Consider the following 25,515-nt stretch of genomic DNA (forward strand, 5'->3'; position numbering starts at 1 on the left):
CCCGCCTGAAAAGGGTCCCTGATGTTTCATTTTGGTTCGAAGACACAGAATCTAACACAGGCTCTGCACACCCTCCCCTCCCCCCCTGCAGCCTTGCTCATTGCTCAGCGCGGATAGCAGCTGGCTCAAGGCCGGGAGTGAAGGCTGCCCCTTCGTGGTTCAGGCCTTTACACAGGTGTGGCAGGGTCTCCAGAGACCCCCACTCCTAAAAGTGCCCTTCTGTTTGAGCTGAACCTCCCAGGACTCTGTTGCCAGGGAGAAACCTGCTCAGCATTTTCAAGGGGAGAACTCCATCCTGGAGCCCCAGGCCCAGGGCTGCGAGGAGCAGTCGCCTGCGGGGCTTGGGCGGATCAGCTCATAGTGTGCCGCGAGCGTGTGGGGCGGAGTGCTGGTCAGTGGCACCGGAAGACAATGCGTGTCCGTAATGTTCACGGAGAAAATCTTGCTGATTTTTTAAAAATCCACACCCAGAGATATGTTTACTGATTTTAGAGAGGGGAGAGGAGAGAGAGAGAAAGAGAATGTGAGAGAAACCTCAATTGGTTGCCTCCTGTACATGCCCCAACAGGGGATCGAACATGCAACCTAGGCACACACCCTGACCCAGGATCAAACCCACAACCTTTCTGTGAATGGGGTGGCGCTCCAACTGAGTGAGCCACCGGGCCAGGGTGAAAACCCTGCTGATTGTAACCAGACTGTTTGGTCAGGTTCCCACACGGAAGAGACTTTATCTGTCATGGGCCATGTGTCTGTAGGACTCTTCCAGGAGTGAGTGGGACCACACACACACACACACACACACACACGCACACAATCTAGCTGGCAGCTCTTTGGACTTCAAGAGAAGCATCAAGAGACATTAAAACAAGATGAACAGAAAGTAACTTTTGACTTTCCTAGCAAATCACATAGCAAGATACAGGCAGGTTGTGTGTATTAGCTGGGTGATACCATAAGAATTTGGGGGCAAAAAGCAACCAGTAGCAGTTTCCCGGAAGGAGCAGAGAGGGATGCACACGGGCTCACGGGCCACGTGGTAAGTTTCACCATGCACAGCACACCCCGGGAAAGGGAGCCAGCGCAGGCAGAGAGCCCAAGCCCCACGCCTGGCGGGCCCACGCGTGAAGGCCGGTGGCTGCAGGACCCTGGAGACGGCCCCGCCTTCCGGAGCCTCCATCTCCTCATCCGAAAGCAGGGAAGTGAGATTCCCTCGCATATTCTCATACATGAGGTCATGAGGTCAGCTGTCATTGTTACTCCTGGAGTCAGCGTGGGGAGGGGAGGCAGTACAATCTTGACTAAACCCCAGCCCCATGTTCATCTCTAAGGACGGCCTGGCATACCAGCCACCTCCCGGGGGCGTTGCTGCCGCTGCCCGTAGCCTCTCTCCTAAACTCGCTCACTCCCCCCAGGGCCATCTGAATGCTCCTTCCCCGGGGACTCCCACACTGCACGGGTCTGGGGGATACAGAGCCCTCCCCCCACTGTGAAGCCAGCCCAGCCACAGGGGAGGCCTGAGCCCTGGGCTTGCCGCTTGTGCCTGGCAGTTCCTGTGGGGACAGAGAGAAGCAGGGACAGGTGAGAAACTACCGAGTCCTTGCCTCAGTGGTGTTCCTAACACGTGTCCTGCTCTCACTGCCCAGCCTCCTCTGGCTCCTGCCTGTTTTTGTAGCCTGGTCCTCCTGCCTTTGGGTCAGTTCCCTGAACCACCAGACTTCCTTCCAGTACATTCCTTTTGGAGTGAGTCAGGCGCAGCTGGTGGCTGTTATTTAAAACTAAGAAGTTTCATATACAGAACCTACTAATACCTAATAATACTGAGGTGGCAGGGCTGGGCAATCTAGCCAGATTCGGGTTCCAGAGCTCCTCTTGCCTTAGAAGCAACCACCAGGCCAGAGCGCAAGGGAGCTCTCCCACGGCGGCCCTGGGATGTCGCCCAGCCCCGAGGTGGCTGGCTGCCCTCCCGCAGGCCTCACGCAGTCTTAAAACCGGCAGCTCAGGAAACGAGAGGGAGCCGTGCTGGAGAAACACAAGGCAGGCAAGTTCCTGGTTCAAGGCATGAACATTGCTCTATAAACAAAAACAAGATTTTCTTAAGAGAAAATCAAAGTTTAGACAATTTAGAGATCTGGTGTTTTTTTCTAAGGAGGGCTGGGCCTGGTGCTGCAGGGTTGTTCGCACCAGCATGGGCCGAGAGGCTGAGCCCCCCACCCCGTGTCTGGCCAAGGGGGGCCCACTGAGACCGGGGAGCATCACATCAGCTCCCGTCCCACGGCCTCCCCGGAGAGCGGTGGCGTGTGCTGAAGTTCCCTCTCCACTAGCAAAGGTCCCTGGTGAAGGGCCCATCACGATGCTGAATCACATAGTCCCTGAGCCAAGGGCGGCTTCCTCAGTGAAGCCTTCCTTGATAACCCCAGACAGTTCGTTGCCCCCTGTTCCGCCTAATCCCACACTGCAAAGTTTGTGGTCATTTCCATTCTCTCTGCTCCTTCGGGCAGGGTGCGAGCTCTCGAAGGGAAGGCCAGGCCTGGCAGCCCCGCGCTCAGAACTAACATCGGTGCTGCTGGGTGAGGGCGTTTGGGCGACCAGACCTCAGGCCCACGGCGGGGCCGTTCCTGCAGTCTGCAAGCTCACACTGGACGGCCACATCCCGTGGATGGCCTCGGTCTGCTGACCCTGTGCTGTGTGTGTGCACGTGTGAATGCATGTGTGCTTCGGGGAGGCGTGAGGGACAGCCTGTACAAACAGCGTTCTAGACATGAAGCGGCCCTTCTAGGGAAGTGATTGTGCAAAAGGAATATTTTCCTTAGCAGGCAGCCGTTGAGCGTCCACCCACTGGTGTGTCTGTAGCTGAAGGTGAGAGGCAGAGGAAACTACCCTAACAGCCAGGATCCAGGGGGCCACCAGCAGCGTCCTTCCTTCCTGCTGCTGCACTCGAACCCTCTGGACCCTGGCCTCAGCCACCCTCGGGGGCTGGTGGCTCTGCCAGTGGGCAGACCCCTCTCAGCCTTCACAGCGGGGGAAACCAGTGTAAGACAACCTTGGGTTGGGTCCCGGACTGCTCACTGCCTTCGGGCCTCTGCAAGTCTTTTTTTTGCTTTCCCCTTCGGGCGGCTTTAACAAAAAGGTGTGACTGGCCACGCACCAGGGGCTGCTTTCTGTTCAGAGTCGAGGGCCCAGCCGCTTCTCGGGCACAGCGCAGAGTGGCCTGGGAGCCGCTGCGGGGGGCGGAAACGAATATTTCCAGGAGAGCTCCTTTGGATTTTCAGATCCTCTGCATTGGTTCTCAGAGTTAGATCAACAACCTATGCTCATGGAGGCAGCAGGTTCAAGTTCACGGTGTGTGAATTCAGGCTCTTTTCAAAGAGTCTGTAAGTACTAGAAAAGAATCACAAGCGAAGTCGCACCGCTGCTCTTTCTTTCTAGAGCAGTGAGTACTTCCATTTAAATTAGCACTTCACATGCTTAACTGCTTGCAACTCAGCAATAAAAAGACGAATAATCCACTTTTAATGGTCAAAAGAATTTGAGTAGACATTTCTCCCAAGCAGACACACGAAAGGCCAGTAAGCACCTGAAAAGGCGCTCAGCCTCGAATGGGGCTCAAAACCACGACAGGTCACGTGAGGAGTCCACGGCGTACGGAGCACGTGTGACAGACTGTGCCCCTGAAACCTGTGTCATTTTGTTAACCAGTGTCACCCTACTAAAGTCAATAAAATCAGAGCAAGGTACCACTTTGAACCTGCTTGATGGCCACACTCAAAAAGACAGGCATCCTGCACCTGTGAGGACGCAGACACACCCGTCTCCTTGTGTCGCTGGGGGTGACAGGGTGCGGTGGCTTTTGGAGCAGTTTGTCAGTTCCTCAGACGATTAAGCCGTTACCGCACGGCCGAGCCATTCCATTCCCAGGTATATAACCGAGAGAATAAAAACCTATGTTCACGCAGGAACCCGTGCGTGAATGTTTGTAGCGCCATATTCATCATGGCCGAAAGGGGGAACAAGCTGAGAGGCCGTCAACAGGTGAGTGGATAGACAGAGCATCTCATTTCCATGCTGTGGAATATTATTGTCATAAAAAAATTAAGTACTGATGCATGCTGCTACAATATGATGAACGTTGAAAATATGCTGCGTGGAAGAAAACAGAAAAAAGCCCACTCGCCATGTGACTCTATTTATATAAAACATGAAGAACAGGCAAGTCCGTGCAAACAGAAACCAGGTGAGCAGTTGCTAGGAGCTGGGAGAGGGGGACGGGAGTGGATTCTTGGTATGAATTTTCTTTTGGGGATGATGGACATGTTCTAGAATTAGATGCTGGTACCCAGCGTTGTGATTTGTGCTAAAAATTATGGAGTGCTAGAGATCACTGGGGTGGACATTTAAAAATGGTAAATTTAATGGCATGTGAGTGCCTCGCTCTGTATGTGTATGTGTGGGGTTGCTTTCCAGCCTTTTGGGATCACATGTGTGGGTGGACACACGTGCTGACCTTGGCCCATTCTTGCTCAGGATCTTCGTATGCACAGCCAGAGGAGGCCTCCACAGGCTCTCATCTCCCTGGGGTTTCTTTTAATCCTCACCTGGGGACACGTTTATTGATTTCAGAGAGAGAGGAAGGGAGAGAGAGAGAGAGAGATACATTGATTGGCTGCCCCCGTAATGTGCCCTGACCAGGGATCGAACCTGCAGCCTAGGTATGTGCTCTGATCAGGGACAGAACCTGAAATGTTTTAGTGCCTGGATAACGCTCCAACCCACTGAGCCACCTGCCCAGGGCATCCCCCTGACATTGTGTGTGTTTCTAGATGCAGAAAGACAGCTCACACATCCTCACACTAATTTACACACGTGTTTAGACCCCTGTCTGCCCACAGACCTGAAAGCACCATGCAAGCCGCATGATCCCCATGTTGATATGCATGCAGGTCGTGTGACTTTTTAAAACTTGCCATTTAGGTGAATTTAAGCCTCCTAACTATTTTGAAAAGAGTCTTTAGCAGTGATGCAAAAGCATAAACCTAGTGCCACCCTAGTGCCAGTTTCCGTCTGACCTGATGACACCATGAGTCGAAGGAAGACACGACTTCTCAGGACCTGCCCAGGCAAGGCCTGTCCTCCCCCAATTCCACCTGTGCGTCCATCTACACGGCACAGTGGTTCTCAGCTCCACGCAAGTAGTTGTGTGGAAGACAAAGGACCTCGGCGGAACTGGGTCCAGCGTCTTCCTGGAGGGCAGACTTCTGTGTCCCATCTGTTCCTTGAACTTGAGGGGGCAGAGAATCAGCCCCCGAGAATGGCACTGTGGAGGCAGCTGCGGGAAACCGCAGGGTGTTTCACTTGCACCTGTCTGTGCCTCGCTGCTCCAGCTGCGGCTGCCTTCACCGGCCAGAGCGGTGATTTGTTTCTTACCATCGGTGACTCTGCCCCGCTCAGTTCAATGGTGGGGGAGAAGGACGTCCATACCTCACTGTTGAAGAGAGAAAGCTGCTGCTCGGGAGGGAAGTGTATCAGGTGAGTAATAAATATGTAACGTGTGTACTTCAGAAGTGTCATGAGCTCCACCTTGGGGGGCAACATCAGGGTGGGGTTCAGAGTGAAATCATATGAGGAGGAGACAGTCACACTGTCCAATAGAAACATCCTGTAAGCTGCCTGTGTAGTTTTAAATGATCTGATGGCCACATTAAAAAAGAAACAGATAAAACTGATCTTAATATATTGACACCTATACATATTTAACATATCCACACAGGTCCAATATACCAGAATAGTGTCACTTCAGTGTGTAAGCAATGGAACAAAATGAGATGTTTTTTCCATACTCATCTTCCAGACCTTCACATGCGCCCCTCAGCTCAGGTTCAATGAGCCACGTTCTAACTGCTCAGTGGCCACGTGTGGCGAGTGACTGCTGTGCTGGAAAGCCCCACTTTCGAGCATTAGCTGAGACAATAATAATAAAAGCAGCGCTTAGTGAGAATCTATTTGCTAGACACTGTTCTAAGCTCTTTACGTGTGTTAACCCATGTAATTCTCACAGCAACCCTGTACATAGGCTCTCTGGGGGGCGCTGTTCTGCTGGTGGGCAAACTCACTCACGGCCCAGACTTCCGGCCGGGCGGTCCCAGAGCCTGTGCTTCTCCTTCGCCTGCTCTGCTCCTCAGCTTGTGCCTGCAGTTTCTCTCTCTAGCATGATCATGATGAGTGGTATTAACCAAGTGCTGTTCTTTGTTGTTTTTTTTTAAAAAAAATCTCATTTGCATGTAGTTTCGTTGGGGAAGCCGTGAGCCTTCAGTCCCAAGAAGCACTCACTGTGTGGCGTCAGCCCAGCAAGTCTCCCAGGTTCCTCGTCTCCACGACCCTTTGCAGATATATCACAGGCTGGTCATGGTCAAGAGCGTCAACACAGTGAACACCTGTGATCCTGATCACTTTCTTCTGCAATCACGCCATGATCTGTGAAGTTCTCAGCCCAAGTGTTCTCGGCAAATGATGCAGTGGAAGCTTGGCACATTAACCTCTATTTTGACTTTAGTAAACTGTTAGGCCTGTTTTCCCCTTTTTGGAAGGTAACCATTGAACTCAGTTTCCCTATGTTTAGGCAAAGCTTCATATTACTTATTGACAAGTGGCTGGAGAGTATTAACTCTCCAGTTAATACTCTCTAATGAGATACTCTTTTGTGTTAAATTTGGTAAGCAATCCAAATATTGCACATGTTCCCACCTTGTAAATAGTTCTACTTTTCTTGCGCGGACAAGAATGAAACTGGACAAGAATGAGGGGGAGAAGTTAAAGGAACCCATCCAATGGAGAACATGTAGAAAGTTCTTTGCAAGACTTCCGCCAAGATGGAGGATTAAGGTGGATGTGCCTGCCTCCTCTCACAACCAAGTTTAAGGACAACTAAATATTAGCATCAGAAAACACAACCAGAACACGGAAAACTGAACTTTTCGGAAGTCCGCAAACAACAAATTCTTCGGCCCGACCGGTAAGGGGCGAAACCGGCGGCGGGTGAGGAGTTACAAAGGAGAACTCGATCGACCCGGGCGCGGGCGCGGAATCCAGACGCGCGACTTTTCGGAAGTCCGCAAACAACAAATTCTTCGGCCCGACCAGTAAGGGGCGAAACCTGCGGCGGGTGAGGAGTTACAAAGGAGAACTCGATCGACCCGGGCGCGGGCGCGGAATCCAGTCGCGCGAATCCAGTCGCACGGGTTCCAAACCCAGGATTGGACCTAGTGAGCAGCCCACCGGGTGAGCGACTACGGAGGAGTCAGTGGGGAGGCGGTGGCAGCGAGTTGACTGTGGGTGCCCGGTTACGCGCGGGTGAGGGAGTGAGCGGGGGGGACCGGCTGCGGTGGCGGCGGTGGCGGCGGCGGCGGCGGCGCCATTTTCCCCGCTCTGACCACGCCCCCACATACAGCGTCACAACCCAGCGACCTGGGACTCCAAGGCACCGCTTCTCTCACTTAAAGGGCCAGAACAGACCAAAAATGTCGCAGGGGGACCTCAAAGTCCTGGAGATAAATCTAAGTGACGAAGAAATAGCAAATCTCTCAGACGCACAGTTTAAAACACTGGTCGTCAGCTTCCTCACAGATCTGGTGGACTATAGCCACAAATTAGAGAAACATATGAAGGCTAAATTAAGGGAAATGAATGGAATTCCACAGGAAACCCATAGAGATGAAAAAAAACTGGGACTCAACTCAATGGAGTGAACCAGAAGGAAGAAAAAAATGATCAATCAGAAAGGAATGAAGAAATAAGAATTCAGAAAAATGAGGAGAAGCTTAGGAACTTCCAGGACATCTATAAACGCTCCAATATCCGAATTATAGGGGTACCAGAAGGGGGAAAGACACAACCACCAGTGGAAAAACTATTTGAACAAATAATAAAAGAAAATTTCCCCAATCTGGCAAAGGAAACAGACTTCCAAGAAATCCAAGAAGCCCAGAGAGTACCAAAAAAGTTGGACTCAAGAAGGAACACACCAAGGCATATCATAATTACATTAGCCAAAATTAAAACGAAGGGAGAGAATCCTGGAAGCAGCAAGAGCTAAGGGGACAATCACCTACAAAGGAGTCCCCATCAGGCTGTCAGCAGATTTCTCAAAAGAGACCTTACAGGCAAGAAGGGGCTGGAAAGAAATATTCCAAGTCATGAAAACTAAAGACCTACAACCAAGATTGCTCTACCCAGCAAAACTTTCATTTAAAACGGAAGGACAGATAAGGTGCTTCTCAGATAAGACCAAATTCAAGGAGTTCATCATCACCAAGCCCTTATTATATGAAATGTTAAAGGGACTTATCTAAGAAAAAGAAGTTAAAGAATCATGAACAGTGAAAGGACAACAAGCTCACAGTTATTAACAACCACACCTAAAACGAAAGCAAACTAAAAGGACAGCTAGATCAGGAGTGGAAACATAGAAATGAAGATCTCAAGTAGGGTTAGCAACAGGGGAGTGGGAGGAGAAGACGGGAGAGAAGGTACAGAAAACAAGTAGCATAGACAGTAGATAGAAAATAGATGGGGGGGGGGCAAGAATAGTATGGGAAATACAGAACCTAAAGGACTTGAGACACATGGACATAAGCTAAAGGGGGGGTAATGGGGGGGTTGGGGGGCAGGGTGGAGGGGAATGAAGGGGGGAATAGAACAACTGTAACAGCATAAACAATTCAAAAAAATGAATAAATTTATTTAATTAAAAAAAAAAAAAAGAAAGTTCTTTGCAGGTTGCAAAGGGGTTACGGTTTGCTGTCTGCTCTTCCTGCCCATTTTCTCTCAGTAGAGGTTTCAACAAGGACTGCACACCGTACTTAGAGCAGGGCCTCTCTTGCACTCGGAGCACCAAACACACCCATGCACCTCTGCTACCTCCCATTAACATCAGGACAAGTGAATATCAAACATATACATGGGGCCAAGAACAGGCGAGGAGAGCAGAGGATCCTGAGAGCTCAGAAGAGGAAGACGCCGTGGACCCTGGAGGCAGCAGTGGACCCTGATAGAAGCCTTGGACCCACGAGCCCGTTAAATTAACACATCCCCCTCCTGCACAGCTTCCAGCAGCATCCTAGCGCCTTACACTTACACATGCTCATGAAAGGCCAAGTGCACATAAACAAACAAAACAGGACTCGAAGAAGAAAACAAACAGAACAAAGAAAAATAGAGGTTAAGAAACACCTCATCTGGATGGGAACTTGAAGCCAGGAAATGAGGGATGTTTTATCCTTTCCTTCCACCACGAGAACTTCCGTTTCTTCTCTGACTAATGCAGGCTGCCATCCTGCAACCCGGGAGACACAGGCCAAAGAACAAAGTGAGGAGCCGCACAAAGGGATCCCAAGCTTCCCCTCTGCATCCCCTCTCCACTGCCGTGGCCCATGCCAGCACCACCTTTTGCCTGGACCAGGAGGACAGCCCCTGGGCCCCCACAGCTCTCCTTTCAGATTAGTCTCTGCCAATGACTCTACACAGAACAATTGATCTTTCTCTTTTTTAAAATTTTTTTATTGATTATGCTGTTACAGTTGTTCTATTCCCCCTTTCATTCCCCTCCACCCTACCCTCCATCCCCACCATTACCCCCCTTTAGTTTATGACCATGTGTCTCAAGTCCTTTAGATTCTATATTTCCCATGCTATTCTTGCCCCCCCTTCTATTTTCTATCTACTGTCTATGCTACTTATTTTCTATACCTTCTCCCCCCTTCTCCATCTCCCACTCCCCTGTTGCTAACCCTCCTTGAGATCTTCATTTCTATGTTTCCACTCCTGATCTAGCTGTCCTTTTAGTTTGCTTTCGTTTTAGGTGTGGTTGTTAATAACTGTGAATTTGTTGTCCTTTCACTGTTCATGATTCTTTCACTTCTTTTTCTTAGGTAAATTCCTTCAACATTTCATATAATAAGGGCTTGGTGATGATGAACTCCTTGAATTTGATCTTATCTGAGAAGCGCTTTATCTGTCCTTCCATTCTAAATGAAAGTTTTGCTGGATAGAGCAATCTTGGTTGTAGGTCTTTGGATTTCATGACTTGGAATACCTCTTTCCAGCCCCTTCTTGCCTGTAAGGTCTCTTTTGAGAAATCTGCTGACAGTCTGATGGGGACTCCTTTGTAGGTAGGTGACTGTCCCCTTATCTCTTGCTGCTTCTAGGATTCTCTCCTTCATTTTAATTTTGGCTAATGTAATTAATGATGTGCCTTGGTGTGTTCCTTCTTGGGTCCAACTTCTTTGGGACTCTCTGAGCTTCCTGGATTTCCTGGAAGTCTATTTCCTTTGCCAGATTGGGGAAATTCTCCTTTATTATTTGTTCAAATAAGTTTTCCACTGGTGGCTGTTCCTTTCCCCCTTCTGGTACCCCTATAATTCGGATGTTGGAGCGTTTAAAGATGTCCTGGAGGTTCCTAAGACTCTCCTCATTTCTTTGAATTCTTGCTTCTTGACTCTTTTCTGTTTGGCCATTATTTGCTTTCTTCTGGTCCACTCCATTGATTTGAGTCCCAGTTTCCTTTTCATTGCTATTGGTGCCCTGTGCAATTCCATTCATTTCAATTAGTTTCGCCTTCATATATTTGTCTAATTTGTGGCTATAATCAACCAGTTCTGTGAGGATCCTGATCACCAGTGTTTTAAACTGTGCATCTGAGAGTTTTGCTATTTCTTCATTGCTTAGATCTATAGGCTCTGGGGCTTTGAGATCTTCCTGTGCCATTTTTGGTCTGTTCGTGCCCTTTAAGTGTGAGCAGCGGCGCCTTGGACTCCCAGGTCACTGGGTTGTGACGCTATATGTGGGGGCGTGGTCAGAGCGGGGAAATGGCGACCCCCCTCTGCTGTTTCTCACAGCTGGGTGAGAAGCAGCGCCTTAGGTGGTTCACCTGGGCCGGGCCACTCAGAGTCGCTGGGTTATGACGCTGTATGTGGAGGTGGGGTCAGAGCAGGGAAATGGTGGCGCCCTCCACTGCCGCTTGCCGCAGGGACCTGCCCGGCTCCTGTCCAACCGTCCACTCCCTCACCTGTCCACCCGCGCACAAATTTCCGACCACAGTCAACACGCAGCACCGCTCCCCTGCTGTCTCCCCCGAGGTCGCTCGCCTGGTCGCTTGCTCAGTCGCTCACTAGGTCCAGCCCTGCACCTGGATTCTGCTTACCTGAGTCTGTCTGAGGGAGTCCTCCTGTGCAACCCCACTCCACCAGCCGCTGGTTTCGCCCCTTACCGGTCAGGCTGAAGAATTTGTTGTTAACGGACTTCCGAAAAGTTCAATTTTCCGTGTTCTGGCTGTGATTTCTGTTGCTAATATTTAGTTGTCTCTAAACTTGGTTGTGTGAGAAGGCACGGCACATCCACCTATGCCTCCATCTTGGCGGAAGTCCCAATTGATCTTTCTTAAAAATTCTCACCTGAGGGCATGCTTATTGATTTTAGAGGGAGAGGAGAGACAGACAGTATGAGAAAGAAACATCAAGGAGAGAGAGAAAAACCAATCAGCTGCCTCCCGTCCACACCCTGACCAGGAATCGAACTCACGACCAAGGTCATAAGCTCCAACAGGGGCTTGAACCCTCAACCCACCCCAGTGTACTGGGCGATGCTCCGACCAACTGAGCCACCCAGCCAGGGTCACTTAGAGACGTCTTTAAAAAATAATAAAAAGAATGCAATCAGTTCAGGCTCCTGAAGAGACCTTTTTAATGACTTCCTATTGATCTTGGCATAAAAACCCAATCTGCTCGCCACCAGGGTCTTCATCTCCTCCCACCCCACTCGCCAGTCATGCCCAGGTCTTTCTGGCGTCAGAAGACAAGCGTGCTCGGCCTAGAGGTCGCCACACATGGCTGCTCATGGTGTCCACTTGTCTGTCTCTCTCTGCCCCCCCCCCCCGGAACACTACAGCAAGTGCCTGTTCCTCTTGTACAGTGCTATTGCACCAGCATCTAAAAGAATACCTGACTTCCAGTATTTGCCCAATCAATATTTATCGAACAAGTACATTTGTCACTTAAAAGACTAAGAGATTCCTGGGTAGAAGTGATGTGTGGCAGAAGATGAAAAACTGCTGAATCACCGATCCTATCAGGAGACACCAGACTTTACTGATGTTAGGGTCGGCACGTCCCTCGGCCCGGGCGAGTTTCAGGGTGGACGAGTCCAGTCCGCCACGTGTCAGAACCCCGTGGGGACAGCACGCTGTGCCTTCATAGGATGTCATCACTGAGGGGCTGGCAAAGGCGGCATGAGATGTTATTTCTCATGGTTGTATATGAATCTACAGTTATCTTAAAATAAAGCATCTAATTAAAACATTCTAATCTAGCCCTGGCCAGGTAGCTCAGTTAACTGGAGCATCATCTGGTACACCAGAAGGTTGCAGGTTCGATTCCCAGTCAGGGCACATGCCTAGGTCGTGGGTTCGATCCCTGGTCAGGGCACGCACAGGAGGCAACTGACTCATGTTTCTGTCTCTCCCTCTAAAATCGAGAAACATATCCTTGGGTGAGGAATGAAAAACATCCTAATCTAAAGGGTAAGACAATTTCATAATTTATCCAGCCTGCTTACGTAGTCCTTACCCCAAAATGTATTTATTCCTGCACAGAATATTCTGTGATGCCAGCTACACACCGACAGAACTTAGGCTAGTAAAGGAGTCACCATTTCTGGTGGGGGGCATCTTTTTTTCTGAAGCCGAGACTCTGTTCTTAACCACACAAGGCACATGGCCCATGGTCTGTGTTCAGTAAATATTTATTCAATGAGCTAATGACGTCTGAGAATGCCAAAATGACATCCCGGCACAGGCTGTGAACCCGCAACCCTGCCTATCACAGCGTTCCAACAGGGGAAAGCCAGGTCTATAAATAACTCTGTACATGGCTCCCAGAGCATTCGGGTCAGATACCGAGTCGCTCAGTTCGCCCATATGAATTGCATCACATTGTAAGGTCGAGCAAAAACAAATACTGTCAGACCACCTACAAAATCTTGCTTTTTAAAAATGGATACTGAAATAGCCCTGGTCTAAAAAAAAAAAAAAACAAGACCTGACCCAAAAATGGCCCAGGAAATCTGTGGTGTGGGAAGAACGGTTGCAACAGGAAGTAATTGACTGCACACGGAGAACCTACCTGACTTGTCAGTTCTGGTAAAGGAGGAAGCGTCAGCCTCCTGGTTGTGTTTATCTTTCCTTCTGTGCCCGTGACAGTTAAGACGTCGGACAGCACATGTTTCCATTGTACCAATCCATTCAGCCAATCTACACACTTAAGGAACATTATCGGGACTCCCAGCCTCTAAGCGCATATTTAAATTTTATAATTTCCCTTCATTTAGCATTTCATAAGTTGCCACCACTCCAAAGTTACAAACTAAAATTAACTAAAGTTTTGACAGAAACCAAGTTCTATCTGAGTGTTTCCTTTGATCACTAATACAACCATGAATACTTCCTTCACATGCCATGAAAGAGCAACTTCTTCCCCCCTGCCCTGTATCAAACTGAGCTCTAAACCAAGTCCGAGTAGAGTAGCGAGTAGCGTAGCGGCTGCTCCTGCTCGGCTGCCCTGGAAGCTGAATAGCAGAATACAAAGTATTCAACAAAGTATTCAACGTAACACAGGAGTTGATTTAAACCGATAAAGAGCAGGAACTCAGGCCGAAGGTAAAACCAGCCCTGGACATGCGCCTTTGTTCCCCGGCTCTCATCACACTAGGTGACCTCGTATCTCACCTGGACTAAATACCAAAGCTGAAAGCATCTATTTAAGGCAGATGTGGCCTCATCCTTAAATTTCCAGATTTCAATCACTGCTGTCCTTTTTCATTTACCTTCTAAAGTGGCAGCTTTTGTAAGAGTAACCCAAGAAAAACTGGCTGCATGGGGAGGAGGCACCGGGAGACTAGTCTCCCCTCAATTGTGTAGAAGAGATTCGCTGAAGTTTAAATTTAGCAGACAGATCAGCCCTGACTGTTAACACCGTCTTATCAATGAGAGAAGCTGGATGTCCAGATAAAGCCTAAAAATAAGACAAAAAAGCCAACTTCTAGCTCTTCGAGCTGTCGTCACTCAGCTGCAGCATCCAAACACTATGCAAAAGTGTTTTTAAAGTCAGTCAGTTTTAGAACTTAACCTATAAGGGTGAACTCTTTTTTCTGGTCCTAATTTTGGCATTGACCTAGACGCTTTAACGTCCGCCCATCAGAACTTCCCCTTTTTTTTTTCTTTTCAAAATGTTTAGGTTGCAGAGCACATTCCACACTCAGGCACAGGACCAAGCCATGAAAAAAATAACAAAAATTCCAGTTTCAGAAAAACAAGTCAGCTCAGAGTAACTGAGGAAACTCTGAGAAATCCCTTAAGTTCATGTTTCATGTGATTCATTTGGAAAGAGCAATATTTAAGGGAGACTTACTTTCAAAAAAGTTTAATTGTATGTTGCCACCATTACCCAAGGTCTTTCTATTCTAGGTATTTTTTTACTGCTAAGAATGACAAGAGATAAACATCATTTCTCTCTTAAACTCGCAGCCTCCTTTACCAAAGAATAAAGGTGCTTTTGAGTTACACAAGATAGTCAAGGTCTTTGGAAAATAGGCTACCTAAAATTTCTTCTTTGCTTCAGTCGCATTTTTCTGAAAACAGTTTTGAGGAAAAACTCCCGAGCAGAAAATAGAGCATCTGTGTGTGTGTGCAGGTCTGCAGTGCGCATGTGGGGCAGCATCAGGAGGCAATCCGAAAATTAAACGAATAATTCTGTGCAACATCAAAAGAATAAAATTCTTAGAGATGTAATGATAAAAAGTGTAAAACTCATACTTTAGAAACGACAGAACATTTTTGAAAGAAACAGAAGATCTCAGGGGAAAACAGCCCATGGACATGGGTGGGAAGACTCAGCGTCCTTCAGAGGGTGCGCTCCCCAGTCGGTCTACAGATTCACCACCACCCCTATCAACACCCAAGCTGATGCTTTAGTTAGGCGGTAAGCACTACGAGATCATTTATGAGAATGGAAAGTACTTCTGGCAGCTAGAGTTACTTCTGGTCTGTAGACTGGAGTGTGAGAAACCCTGAAACAGAAGTCACTGCATCAGCGCGCCGTGCCCCTAGGGTTCTCTCAACGCAGATTGAAAACTCACACATAAGCCCTCACATCTGAACAAGGCCCCTCTGTACTGCGGCCTTGTCACTGCCAGCTTGGACCGGGAGAACGGTCCAAAGTCCACCTTAAAAAAATGTGTGGGGGTGGAGGGATGGGAGCTAAGGAAAATTGGAAAGAAAAAGAAAATGCTCCTTGCCTTCCTTACACAGGGTCAGAAATCTACATACATAAAGAAGAAAATGGATTTTAAAACTCTTTAATACTGCATTTGCTTGGAAAAATAATGCAAGGCAATTTCCTCTAAGTAAACAGAACAAGCGCCACATTGTTTGATATGAATCGACCCATTTGCGCAAGCCTTCTGAGGAACAGAGTTAGTGCGCTCTGTGCCAGTGGCACTCACAAAACAGCCACGGGTTTTGCTGCACATGCTCTGCACCTAGTGGGCCTCCCTTTATCTGGATGTCGGGGAGGACGCCAGCCTCTCTTTTACTCTGAAAGAGATCAAAGGTTGAGCCAAGACTAGCTTTCAGACACACTTCCCCTGCCTCCCAAATCACCATATAGAAGCAGTCTTTATTTAGTACACACACACAGGAAATTCATGCTCGGACAAGACTTTATTCTCCCATTAAATAAGATTCCCCCAACTCGCAATTGTCTATTTGGAGCACAAGTCTACCCAAGATTAATGCTAATGAAGTTTCCTTAACATCAAAAAAAAAAAATACTCCTACAAGAAAATTGCTTAGGGAACGTGAAAGCTCTCCAAAATAACTGCGTTCATATTTGCAACTGAAAAGCACAGGTTAACCCTTTACACCGATAGGCGCCGCAGGCTGTGCCCACCTACATGGGTTCCTCCTCGTACAAGACACACTGCAGTATATTTAGCAATTTGACCCGTGAAGCTTTATCCTCACGGCACAGGTAGGCATTCGCTCTGTCCAAAAGGCTCAGTGTTTCGGCCTGGAGGGCCGCACGCTAACGACAGGTGCACTTAGTGGCTATCATATCTTCGTACTCCTTGTACGCGATGGAGCCGTCGGGCTCCACGGTCAGCACGCTCAAGGGGCTGTACTGGGCCGGGACGCACGACGGCCTCGGCACGGAGTCGTCGAGCTGCTTCTCGTAGATGATGTTCTGCACCATGGTGTGAACCGGAGAGCCGTAGCGCTGCCCGACGGCCCTGGGACAGTCCCCTTTACAGTACCGGGGGTTATACCTGTGTGGGGCCACGATCCAGCTGTCCCACTTCAGCTGACTAAAGCTAAGTCTAAAGTCATGGAGCTCACACTCATTTTGAGGAAAAAGAAACTGTTTGAAGTATTCACTCAGATTGAAAGCAGCTGGACCCAGAGGCTTCTGCAATTCTGAGCTGACAGTGTCCTCACCTCTCCGGTGACGGGACCTTACTGCCCTGGCAGCCCCTCCTCCCGGGGGACAGGCAGATGGACCTCTCTGGCCAGGACCCTGGAGAGGGCTCCCTTTGTTGTGGAGGGAATACCACCCATGGTAAGCGTGAGCACTCCTGTCGTTCAGATACAGGAGCAATGAGGGGGGGACAAGGCTGATGGGACTGTCCCGTGCTGAAGGGGGCTGCAGCTGGTCTCTCACACATGTAAAATTCACAGACACCTGAATACTCCTCTTGGCGGAGGCCACCAGAGGCTGAAGCAGAGGGGTCACATCAACCTCAACCCATTTGTATTTCTTTCTGGATTTAGGCTGTGATTCGAAGGAGAAGGAGTGTGGAGGCCTAGGGAGCATCTGGCTGGAAGGCTCCGGCTCCGTCCACACCAGGTGGCACATGCACTGTGCAGCAGAGGGGAAAGACGCCGAGTCGCTGACAGTGTACAGCAGGACTGACTTGAGGGGGTGCTCCACGGCCGTAACGCGATCCAGGTTGAACTGCAGGCCCACTGACTGCACGGCTCCTGGGGAGAAAACCCCCCAGTCGTGTGTGAATACCAACAGAACAGGAAGTCAAGTCAAGGAGTTGGTACCTCCGAACTTGCTTTCTCCCACCCTCTCCCCCACTTCCTCAAACCGCAGAGAAAAGGGGGGCGGGGCTAGTTATACAGAAAATACAGGTCATTGGGACCACAGCTAATTCCCAGTAACTGCAAATGGATTATTTTCTCACTGAAAGTCAGAACAGCTTTGGTGGTGAATTAAAACAGCAGAATTATTGCACATTCTTAAGTTTTAGAATCTTAATTAATTTGCCCCAAATACGGGGGAAGCTAATAAGGAAAACATTTTTCTCTTGAGAAGTCTCTAGAGAGAAAACTATAATAAACAACACTTAACTAGGCTTGTTACGCAGACATTCTGAGCCTCGCAGGGGGGTGTCTCACCTGAGGCCCAGGGCTGCATGCCTCCCAGGACAGCTGTGAATGCGGCCCAACACAAAATCGTACATTCACTTAAAACATGGTGAGATTTTTGTGTGTGATTACCTGTTGCAATGTGTTTGATGTGTGGCCCAAGACAACTCTTCTTCCAGTGTGGTGCAGAGACGCCAAGAGGTTGGACACCCCTGCGTAATGGACTGCATCCATAAAGGAAGCTTAATTGCCTGCGTTAATCTGAAACACTTGAGACTGACGACAAACGGAGGATCTAAAACCACCGAAATGAAATGGGGCTGCGGGGAAGGAGGGTTTTAAACAGGCCCACTGACCTGTGGGTTAGAACCATGAGCTAGTGGACGCAGGTTTTTTTTCCCCCCAAGCACTGCTCCTTTTGCACACACTCTCCAAGATGCTGCTGACTCTGTTCTTGAAAGGACCTAGTTTCCAGTCGGGACTTAAGCTTCCCCCGCACACAAAGTAACAAGCAAGGGGGAAAACAGCTTGTGTGATTAAGAACACCAATAGCTGTGAGATATTTTAGGCACATTTTCAGGCCAGTATTGGCAGAATGGGAAGATTAAACTGGAAGCCAAAAATGCGTGGCTTCCAGTCTTGATTTTGTGACCCTGGGCAAGATGCTGACCTGTTCCAGTAGCACTTTCCTTGGCCTCTAGAGCCATTAAATCCCTTCCAGCTCTGAAATCCTCCCATATTAGCCCATCTTACCCCATAACGGCACTAGAAGGAACAATTAGACCAAGTACCCGATTTGTTTGAATTTGGCTTCTCATCATCATGCAGAGTAAATGCCATTCAAGGAGCAAGGCCCAGCTCCTTTCTGTAATTGAAGTGCAGCCCCGTTTCCCTCCACCCATTAGCCAATCTATTCCTACACACCTGTCGCCTGGTCCACAGAGGCCTGCTTGTGCTGGATGGAAGGGGTGAAGAGCCGAACAGTGTTGTACAGGTGACTTCTGTTGGATTTGGGGATCCCCTCCTTGGTAGCATATACCTTATAGAGCCTCTTCATATAGCGCAAAGCTCCGGAGTCTGCCTGCAGCCCCGAGGCCCCGCCTGATCCATCACACAGAACTTTGAAGAGAGGGGAGAGGAGGCCCGATCGGCCTCTCCCACCTGGCAGCTGCGGCAAGGACCAAGGTTCAGCCTCGGATTCCAACTCAGCACTAGTTGCAATCTGAGCTTCTTCCCTAGAAGCCTGAGAACTTAGGCTAATGGGAAAACCCAGCCAGGAAAAGCAGCCAAACCAAAAAAGGAATTTGCTGGGAAGCGTCATGGCTTGCAAGAACTAGCAAGGAACACAACCATACCATTCTTCCTAAAAGTCAGGAAGAGCCTAGGCTGATCCCTTAAATAAATTTTAGGTGTGTGGGAGGGCTAGCGTCACTTCTGTAATCAGACCTCAAGGGTGCTTAGCTGAAGATAATTTTTATCACCTGTGTATCAAACAGCTGATAACACCCCATTTTATCCAATTTGTCCTCATTAGAGATGGATTTCTTTGGTTATTTTGCTTCCCTCTTTCCTTTATTCAAAACCTCTTAAGTTATCATTATACTAATGCACAAGCTATGTAGCTGAAAGGGTAAGAGAAATCAAGGAATGATCTGAAGATAAAACCACCCATTATTTGAGATTAGGATTCTTAAAATGTTCCTTAGGTGCTTGCTGAAACTCCCAAAGCATGTGGGAAAGCTAACTAATTATTTATGTCGATACGAAGATCTGTTGATAGGCAATTTATGGTATTAGGTTTACTCTCCCTTCAGCCTCACCACCTCTCCTGCTTTCGGGGGCCTGGAATAACTACCACGTATTGATCTAGACGGTGAGAGAAAGTCTAGTTGGCACTGAAATTCCAGAGAACAGAGAACTGTTAGGTTGCCCAGTTCCCCCAGGTGGCTTAGTAAAGAATATGCACTTGGAATACTGCCATATGCTTAAAAAAGGAAGACATCACCTTAAATTTGACTCATTTTTAAATATAATTTCTTGATGTCTTTCTCTGCACATTCACCTGTACACAGTTTGGTAGAAAGGTTTAGAGATGTTCGCAGGTGCTGGCAAGTACATGAAAACTTGACTCACTATTTTCTTAGTCACTCAAATGGTGGTCGAATTTCCTAGGGTATTACTGTTCTTAACTGTTAGAAGTATTTGTGTGCCTTGGAGCTGAGACCAGACTAGAGATCACGTTTTAGAAAAATGAGACGAAGGCGCGCCATGAATGGCAGAAACAAGGGGCCACCCCTACAGAGACCATGCTGGCAAAAAGGCAACCCACACTCCCCGGTACTAGATACTGAACCAGTCTGTGCACCACTTAGGATGGTAAAACTGAGGTGTGTTTGTAAATGTTAAGTTCCTTGCCTGCCAAGCCTACCTGGCCGCTGGCTACCTAGGAAGCAGGGTTATAAAACACACCCAAACTGTTGAAAACCTTAGTCCTATAGATGACATAGCCAGCCATGCCATGACGACACATGCACAGACACGGCAGCCAGCAGGACAGCCAGCTGCACAGGGCAAAGGTGTCCTTAAGCAGAAAGAGCCTTCCGAAAACACTCTAACGCCCCACGGCACCGTGCCTCGCCTCTCCCTCTGGAAGATAGGGGGAGAACAGAGGGCACCGCGACCTCACCCCCCACCCCCCCGACCATCTCGGGGAGACGGGGAAGTGGGGAGAGCTGTGTGCCATGGGGGTGGCCTCGTCCTTCCCTCTTGCCGCCACTTAACAGCCCTTAATCAATTGTTCGACAATTTGCGGGGCGGGGGGGCGAGGCTCTTGTGGCTCGTTCTGCGGAAACGTTTTTATTCGACCTGGGTCTACACCCCGCCAGCGGTAGTCTCAGGCGACGGTGGCCAGGAAGGCCTGGGACCTGAGTCCCCAGTTTCGCTACTGCGGTCGAGCAAGCTTTGGGCCGCCGCCCCAGACCGAGAGAACCGCGCGCTCCCTGCGGGGGAAGGCGGCCACTCGAGCCTGGGGGCGCTCTCGGCAGATGCAGGGCTCGCAGGTGCTCAGCGCGGCCCTCGGGTCCGCGAGCCCCTTTCTCGTCACCTTTGTCCCCCTCGGCACAGAGCGGCTCCCCGCCACCCCACGGCAAGGCGGAGGGCTGACGGGAAGGGCGAGAGCCCGGGGAGGAGCCCGGGGGGCCGCTGAGCCCCCGCGACAGCCGGCCCAGGCACCGCCCACCCAGAGTCGCGTGGCCACCGCACTTTCCTCCAGAATGGGGGCAGCGGCGCCCTCCCCGGGAACAGAGGGAAATGGTATGCCCCGGAAGTGGTCGCCCAGCCTCCCAGGCCAGCTTCCGGTTCTACCGGAAGTGGCGAAAGGAGGCCGGTGGATTCCGCAACTGTGGAGGGCGAGGTGACCCTGGTGCGGGAGTGGGGTCCGGTCGCGCGGTCCTTGTGGCCCCCGGGAGGGTGGGGTGGACAACGAGGCCTGTCGGGGTGCAGGCGGCGCGGCCCAGGGCTGAGTCCGGCTTCTGTCCGCCCTTGGTCCTGCAGGCGCCGCCGCCACCATGGGCCGCGAGTTCGGGAAGCTGTCCCGGGTGCGGCATGTGATCAGCTATAGCTTGTCGCCCTTCGAGCAGCAGGCCTTCCCGCACTACTTCAGCAAGGGCATTCCCAACTTGCTGCGCCGCATTCAGGCGACCATCCTTCGCGCCGCGCCGCGTGAGTGTCTTGGCGGGGGCGGGGGTGGGGGTCTGGGGGCTGCTGTGGATACCCACCGTACACACTCGCCATACACACGTTTTGCTCCTGAAAATTCCTCAGGATGCTGAACTAGTCAAATCTTCGTCTCCATCTTACCTATGAGGAAACCGAGTCACGGAGGACGTAAGTTCAAGGTCACTTGCGTGACTCCGTCTCCGAGAGAGATGACCTCACTCTGAGGTCATCTTCACCCATTTCTTTCTTGGCAACGATCTGTTTTGTGTTAATGTGCGGCAGATGGTGGTGGTAGTGGCCCAACATTGCGAATTTGGTTAAATGGTAAAGCTCCTGTTAATTTTACCTCCGTTAATCAAAATTTTTTACTGTTTTGTCTCTTTCCGTTTACATTAAATATGTTAAGTGTGCCATAGGGGAAAGAGAGGGAAGGTGTGATGACCCAGTTCCCTAGGTGCCCTTCTCTTTGGTCGCTCATCAGATGGCTTAGTTACCCTTTCTTCATCATCTGGTTTAAAAACGACATTTTTGAAAACAAGAAACAGGAGGGCAGAATCTGTTGATTCGGAGAAGAGGACGAGAACCCCTTGGTCGTGTATGTGCTCACTACTTTCTCTCCCGTTTGGTTTTTACAGCGTTTGTGGCGTTTTACCTCATCTACACGTGGGGGACCCAGGAGTTCGAGAGATCCCGGAGGAAGGACCCGGCTGCCTATGAAAATGACAGCTGAGCGAGGGGTCTGGAGGATGGTTCCTTGTCTCCGAAAGACTGTTCTCTGGGAGGAGTCCACACTGTAGTGTCTTGAAGACACAATAAACTTCTTTCAGGCTGCGATGTTGTGATTTTGCGTTTTTGTGAGCAGAATCCTTGGTGCGACTTGCAAATGTTCAAGTTAATGAAGGCCATTCCCCAAGGAGCCCTGATCAATTTCTGCTCTGGGAGTTTGGTGAAGGAATGGGGCGCGCCCCTTGCTCTCAGTGTGATCTATGGGAAAGTAGCTGCAGCTGCTCCTGAGAGCTGGCTAGTTGCAGGGCTCGGGGGAGTGTTGGTTCCTGTCCTCTGCTCCTATAATTAGAATAAAACTACCTAACTATATTGTAATTACTGTAAGGTACTCTTTTTAGCCCTTTACACAAATAAGCTCTTTTAAACCTCAGAACTACCTTTGAACTACCATTATTACACTCATTTTGCGGATGAGCCCACAGGCACAGAGAGGGTAGGGTAAGTATTTGCCCACAATTACAAAGGCAGTAAAAGGCGGCGGTGGCAGGCACTGAAGTCCGTGCCCCTGAAGTTATGCTGTTCTGCCTCTCCTGCTACAGCAGCCCTTCCCCAGCCTGAGATAGCTATAAAGGGGGGGGGAGGGGTCACCCCTTGACCTCCAAGCCCTGCTATTTGTACCCAGGTTGCTAATGGTGTTCAACCGTACATGCCCCATAAACCCTAAAATATTTACTCTGGCCTTTTATGGAAAAAACTTACCCATATTCTAGAGCCTTTGAATTAATAAAAAGCTTTTTTAAAAAAACTATCATGAGGGTTCAACCAGAGACCTAATTGAAAGAAACAAATACGACACCACAGCTGAAGACAGCCCTATGCAGAAATTAAGGCGAGCCCTCCAAGTCTGACTCCTTTGGAAATAGCAGCTGAAAATCAAACGGCCTTTCTCAGCACTGAGCCCACTGGTCTGGGCCCTTCTCACTCCAGAGTGCCCTGCAAAAAAGCCCCAGCTGTAAACCCTGCACGTGCTGAGCTCCTGCTCTTAGATAAAACTGTCCAAGGCTTCTGTTGAGCCCGCCTCTCAACGAAGGGCATCCCTCTGAACTTGGGGCATGGAGCTCTGTGTGGCTGGTAGAATGTGGGGAATCGTCACAGTTCCTTGCTCCTGCACGTGCTCCGGGATCTGGGTTCATTTTAGGGACTACGTGTAGAAATCCATAAAGAAAAGGAAAACGGGTGAAGTCTCTTAAGGGGCCACTGCTGTGGGCCCCAGTGCCTATAACCCACCCACCTGGAGCGCCCAGGCCTGGGTGCAGCTCCTTCACCCGCCACTGGGGGCACAACGACTTGTTCGTTTTGCCCTTTTCACCCAGCAGCGTCCCTGTGCCAACCAGAGCTTTCACCTCTGGGCTGCAGACGTGGCAAAGGGAACTCTTCTGGTAGCCAAAAGGCTTCGAGTTCCAGCTCTGCTATTGCAGGCCCAGAAGTTTGCCAGTTCCAGCCAGCTAAAAGTGGATATACTTTGACCCTTCGTTGAAATTTTACCTGGAAACATTTCTCCATTTCAGGAGAAAGTCTTTCATTTTTCATTAGGCGCCTCCTGCTCAGGGACAGCACAGAAGTTTCCAGTTACTGCCAAACCCCAACGACCTCTCCACCCGGAATGTATTTCAAACATCTGTTCAGGTACTCCAGCCTCTTTCTCCTGTTTCATCCCAGGCTATTCTTGCCTCCAAAGCAGGAAATCCCTGGCAGCTGTGTTCAGAGCTAACCAAGCTATAAACTATCAAACATACCCCAGTCTCACTTTCTTGTAACTTCGTCACTTGAACCCCCAAATGCCAGTGCCTGAGAGGCCTCAGGAACCTCCTACTTCACAGACAGGACAAGACACCCAAGCCCAAAGAGGGGACGGGCTGGCCTGTGGTCAATGACCCCATCGCCAAGCATTCTTACAGCTGAAATTCATACAGGCTGCTTAGGCCTTTCCCTGGAGGGAGGACCGTGTAATAGTGTGTTCATTCAGTCAGCAAAATACTTGGTTGCAGACAGCCTGTGACATTTTAGTTCTTCTCGAAATTCCGGAATAGGCCTTCGCCACCACTCGGGGTGTAGACTGGCTGTGGACAGCTGCCACTTCAGCGTAGTGCTGCCCAGATGCCACTCTGTTTAAACGGTTGACTTTTGCTCCACAGTTAAAACAAGAGCAGGGGTAGTTTAAACCTGTGTTGAAATACTTTCCCGAACAGTGGTTCCTTCCACCGGCACTAACTGGTGGTTCTTTTGCTTTGGGAGGAGGGGGCAGACAAGAGGGAGGCATGAGCCACGGAGGGTTCTGCAGTGTTGTCAGAATGCTCCCCTTTTCCTCTGTGCACAGGGAGGGCACTGGGGCACAGACCCTCCCCTTGGCTGTGGTGTTGGCTTTATTAACACAAAAGGCTAGTTTGGCTTTGCTTGGAGTACAGGAACGGAGGGTTAGGAGAAGCACCCACCTTTGGGATGAGCCATTTCAAATCTCACTTCGCACGTGGCTACAGGCTGATTATGGGAGGCTGGCACCAAGTCCACAGACCCAACAGGCTCCAGGACATCACGTTGTTCGGTCTTTTGCTTATCTAATCGGATTTGTTCTTACCCAATGTTCACTAGGTCACCACATAGCCTCGTCCCCACCCCACAGGAGCTCCTAGCTAGCCCCTACCTGGAGGCATTCAGGACCCCAGCTCAGGGTAAAGGGAAGGAACAGCTAACCAGCCACAAACTTGCAGGAATGGTTAGGTGGGTTTGGCAGAGGTCTGCTTCTCAAAGTCCCTCAAGTGCAAGCAGTGGTGTCTCCTTCCAGGCCTGGCTCCAAGGTCCCTTGAGGACTGGAACCGGGACGGATAGATCTGGGGCCACATCCTGCTGGATCCCGGCTCTGAGGTCCTCCATCCCACCCTCTTCTCCCTTGGCAGGACTGGCACCCTTCCACTCCCCTCCAGCGGTCCTGCAGCTCCTCCACGTTTCCTTGGCCAACAGGCAGGCTCTCTCCCAATACCCAACCTCTGGACACAGGGCCCTGGGAACAGGTTGCAGCAGTTTTCACAGAGACAGCAGGCAGAGAAGGAATTGTTGCATTTGTTTTGTTGACTAATCCTTCTAGGTCATAAGATATGAAGTCCTAGAATCTCCCTACTCAGAATTCACACCTTTCCCCCCCAAAATTTATTAAAATGCCCATGTTTAACGACTATCCATAACTACTCATGCTTTAGGTCCATGCCCCAAGAAGGCAGCAGGAGTTTTGGGCTTTGGAGACGGTTCAGCCCTAGGCCTGCTTCCCTGAAGCTGTGGGGAGGACATACCCTTGAGGAGGCTGTGGTCACCCATCAAGAGGAAAGCCCAGAATTCAAGGGTTTGCAATGTGGTTTGTTACCAGCACAAGCTCTCCCACTATTTTAGGGGCCCTCGCTCCCTCAAAACAAAGAAATCAGCCCATACTCATTCATTCAATTCACCTGTGGTTTACCTAAGTCCCACATCAGCCCTGATGGCCATTCCCCGGGGAGAGGACAGACATGATTTTGACTTCCCACAGCTGGGTCTGCATTCTTCTAGGG

The 25,515-nt window shown here is 49.9% G+C and overlaps 2 protein-coding genes across 3 annotated transcripts; one reads left to right on the plus strand and one right to left on the minus strand.

Moving 5' to 3' along the window:
- Positions 1–15,754: 15,754 nt before the first annotated feature.
- Positions 15,755–18,794, minus strand: GDF9 (growth differentiation factor 9). Its single transcript, XM_037129958.2, has 2 exons — positions 18,398–18,794; positions 15,755–17,080 (listed from the first exon to the last, which is right to left on the minus strand). The coding sequence occupies exons 1-2, from the start codon at positions 18,792–18,794 to the stop codon at positions 16,128–16,130; spliced, it is 1,350 nt and encodes a 449-aa protein (XP_036985853.2). The 3' UTR covers positions 15,755–16,127.
- Positions 18,795–20,767: 1,973 nt separating this feature from the next.
- On the plus strand, positions 20,768–22,024 carry LOC119037668 (cytochrome b-c1 complex subunit 8). Of its 2 annotated transcripts, none has more exons than XM_037129960.2 (3): positions 20,768–20,894; positions 21,026–21,193; positions 21,826–22,024. In XM_037129960.2, the coding sequence occupies exons 1-3, from the start codon at positions 20,783–20,785 to the stop codon at positions 21,918–21,920; spliced, it is 375 nt and encodes a 124-aa protein (XP_036985855.2). In that variant the 5' UTR covers positions 20,768–20,782; the 3' UTR covers positions 21,921–22,024. The 2 variants fall into 2 exon arrangements, with proteins under 2 accessions (XP_036985855.2, XP_036985854.2); XM_037129959.2 differs by having other exon boundaries at positions 20,768–20,885.
- Positions 22,025–25,515: the final 3,491 nt, after the last annotated feature.

This window comes from Artibeus jamaicensis, unplaced genomic scaffold (assembly GCF_021234435.1).
Source record: "Artibeus jamaicensis isolate MK-2021 breed Jamaican fruit bat unplaced genomic scaffold, CSHL_Jam_final contig_786, whole genome shotgun sequence".
NCBI lineage: Eukaryota > Metazoa > Chordata > Mammalia > Chiroptera > Phyllostomidae > Artibeus > Artibeus jamaicensis.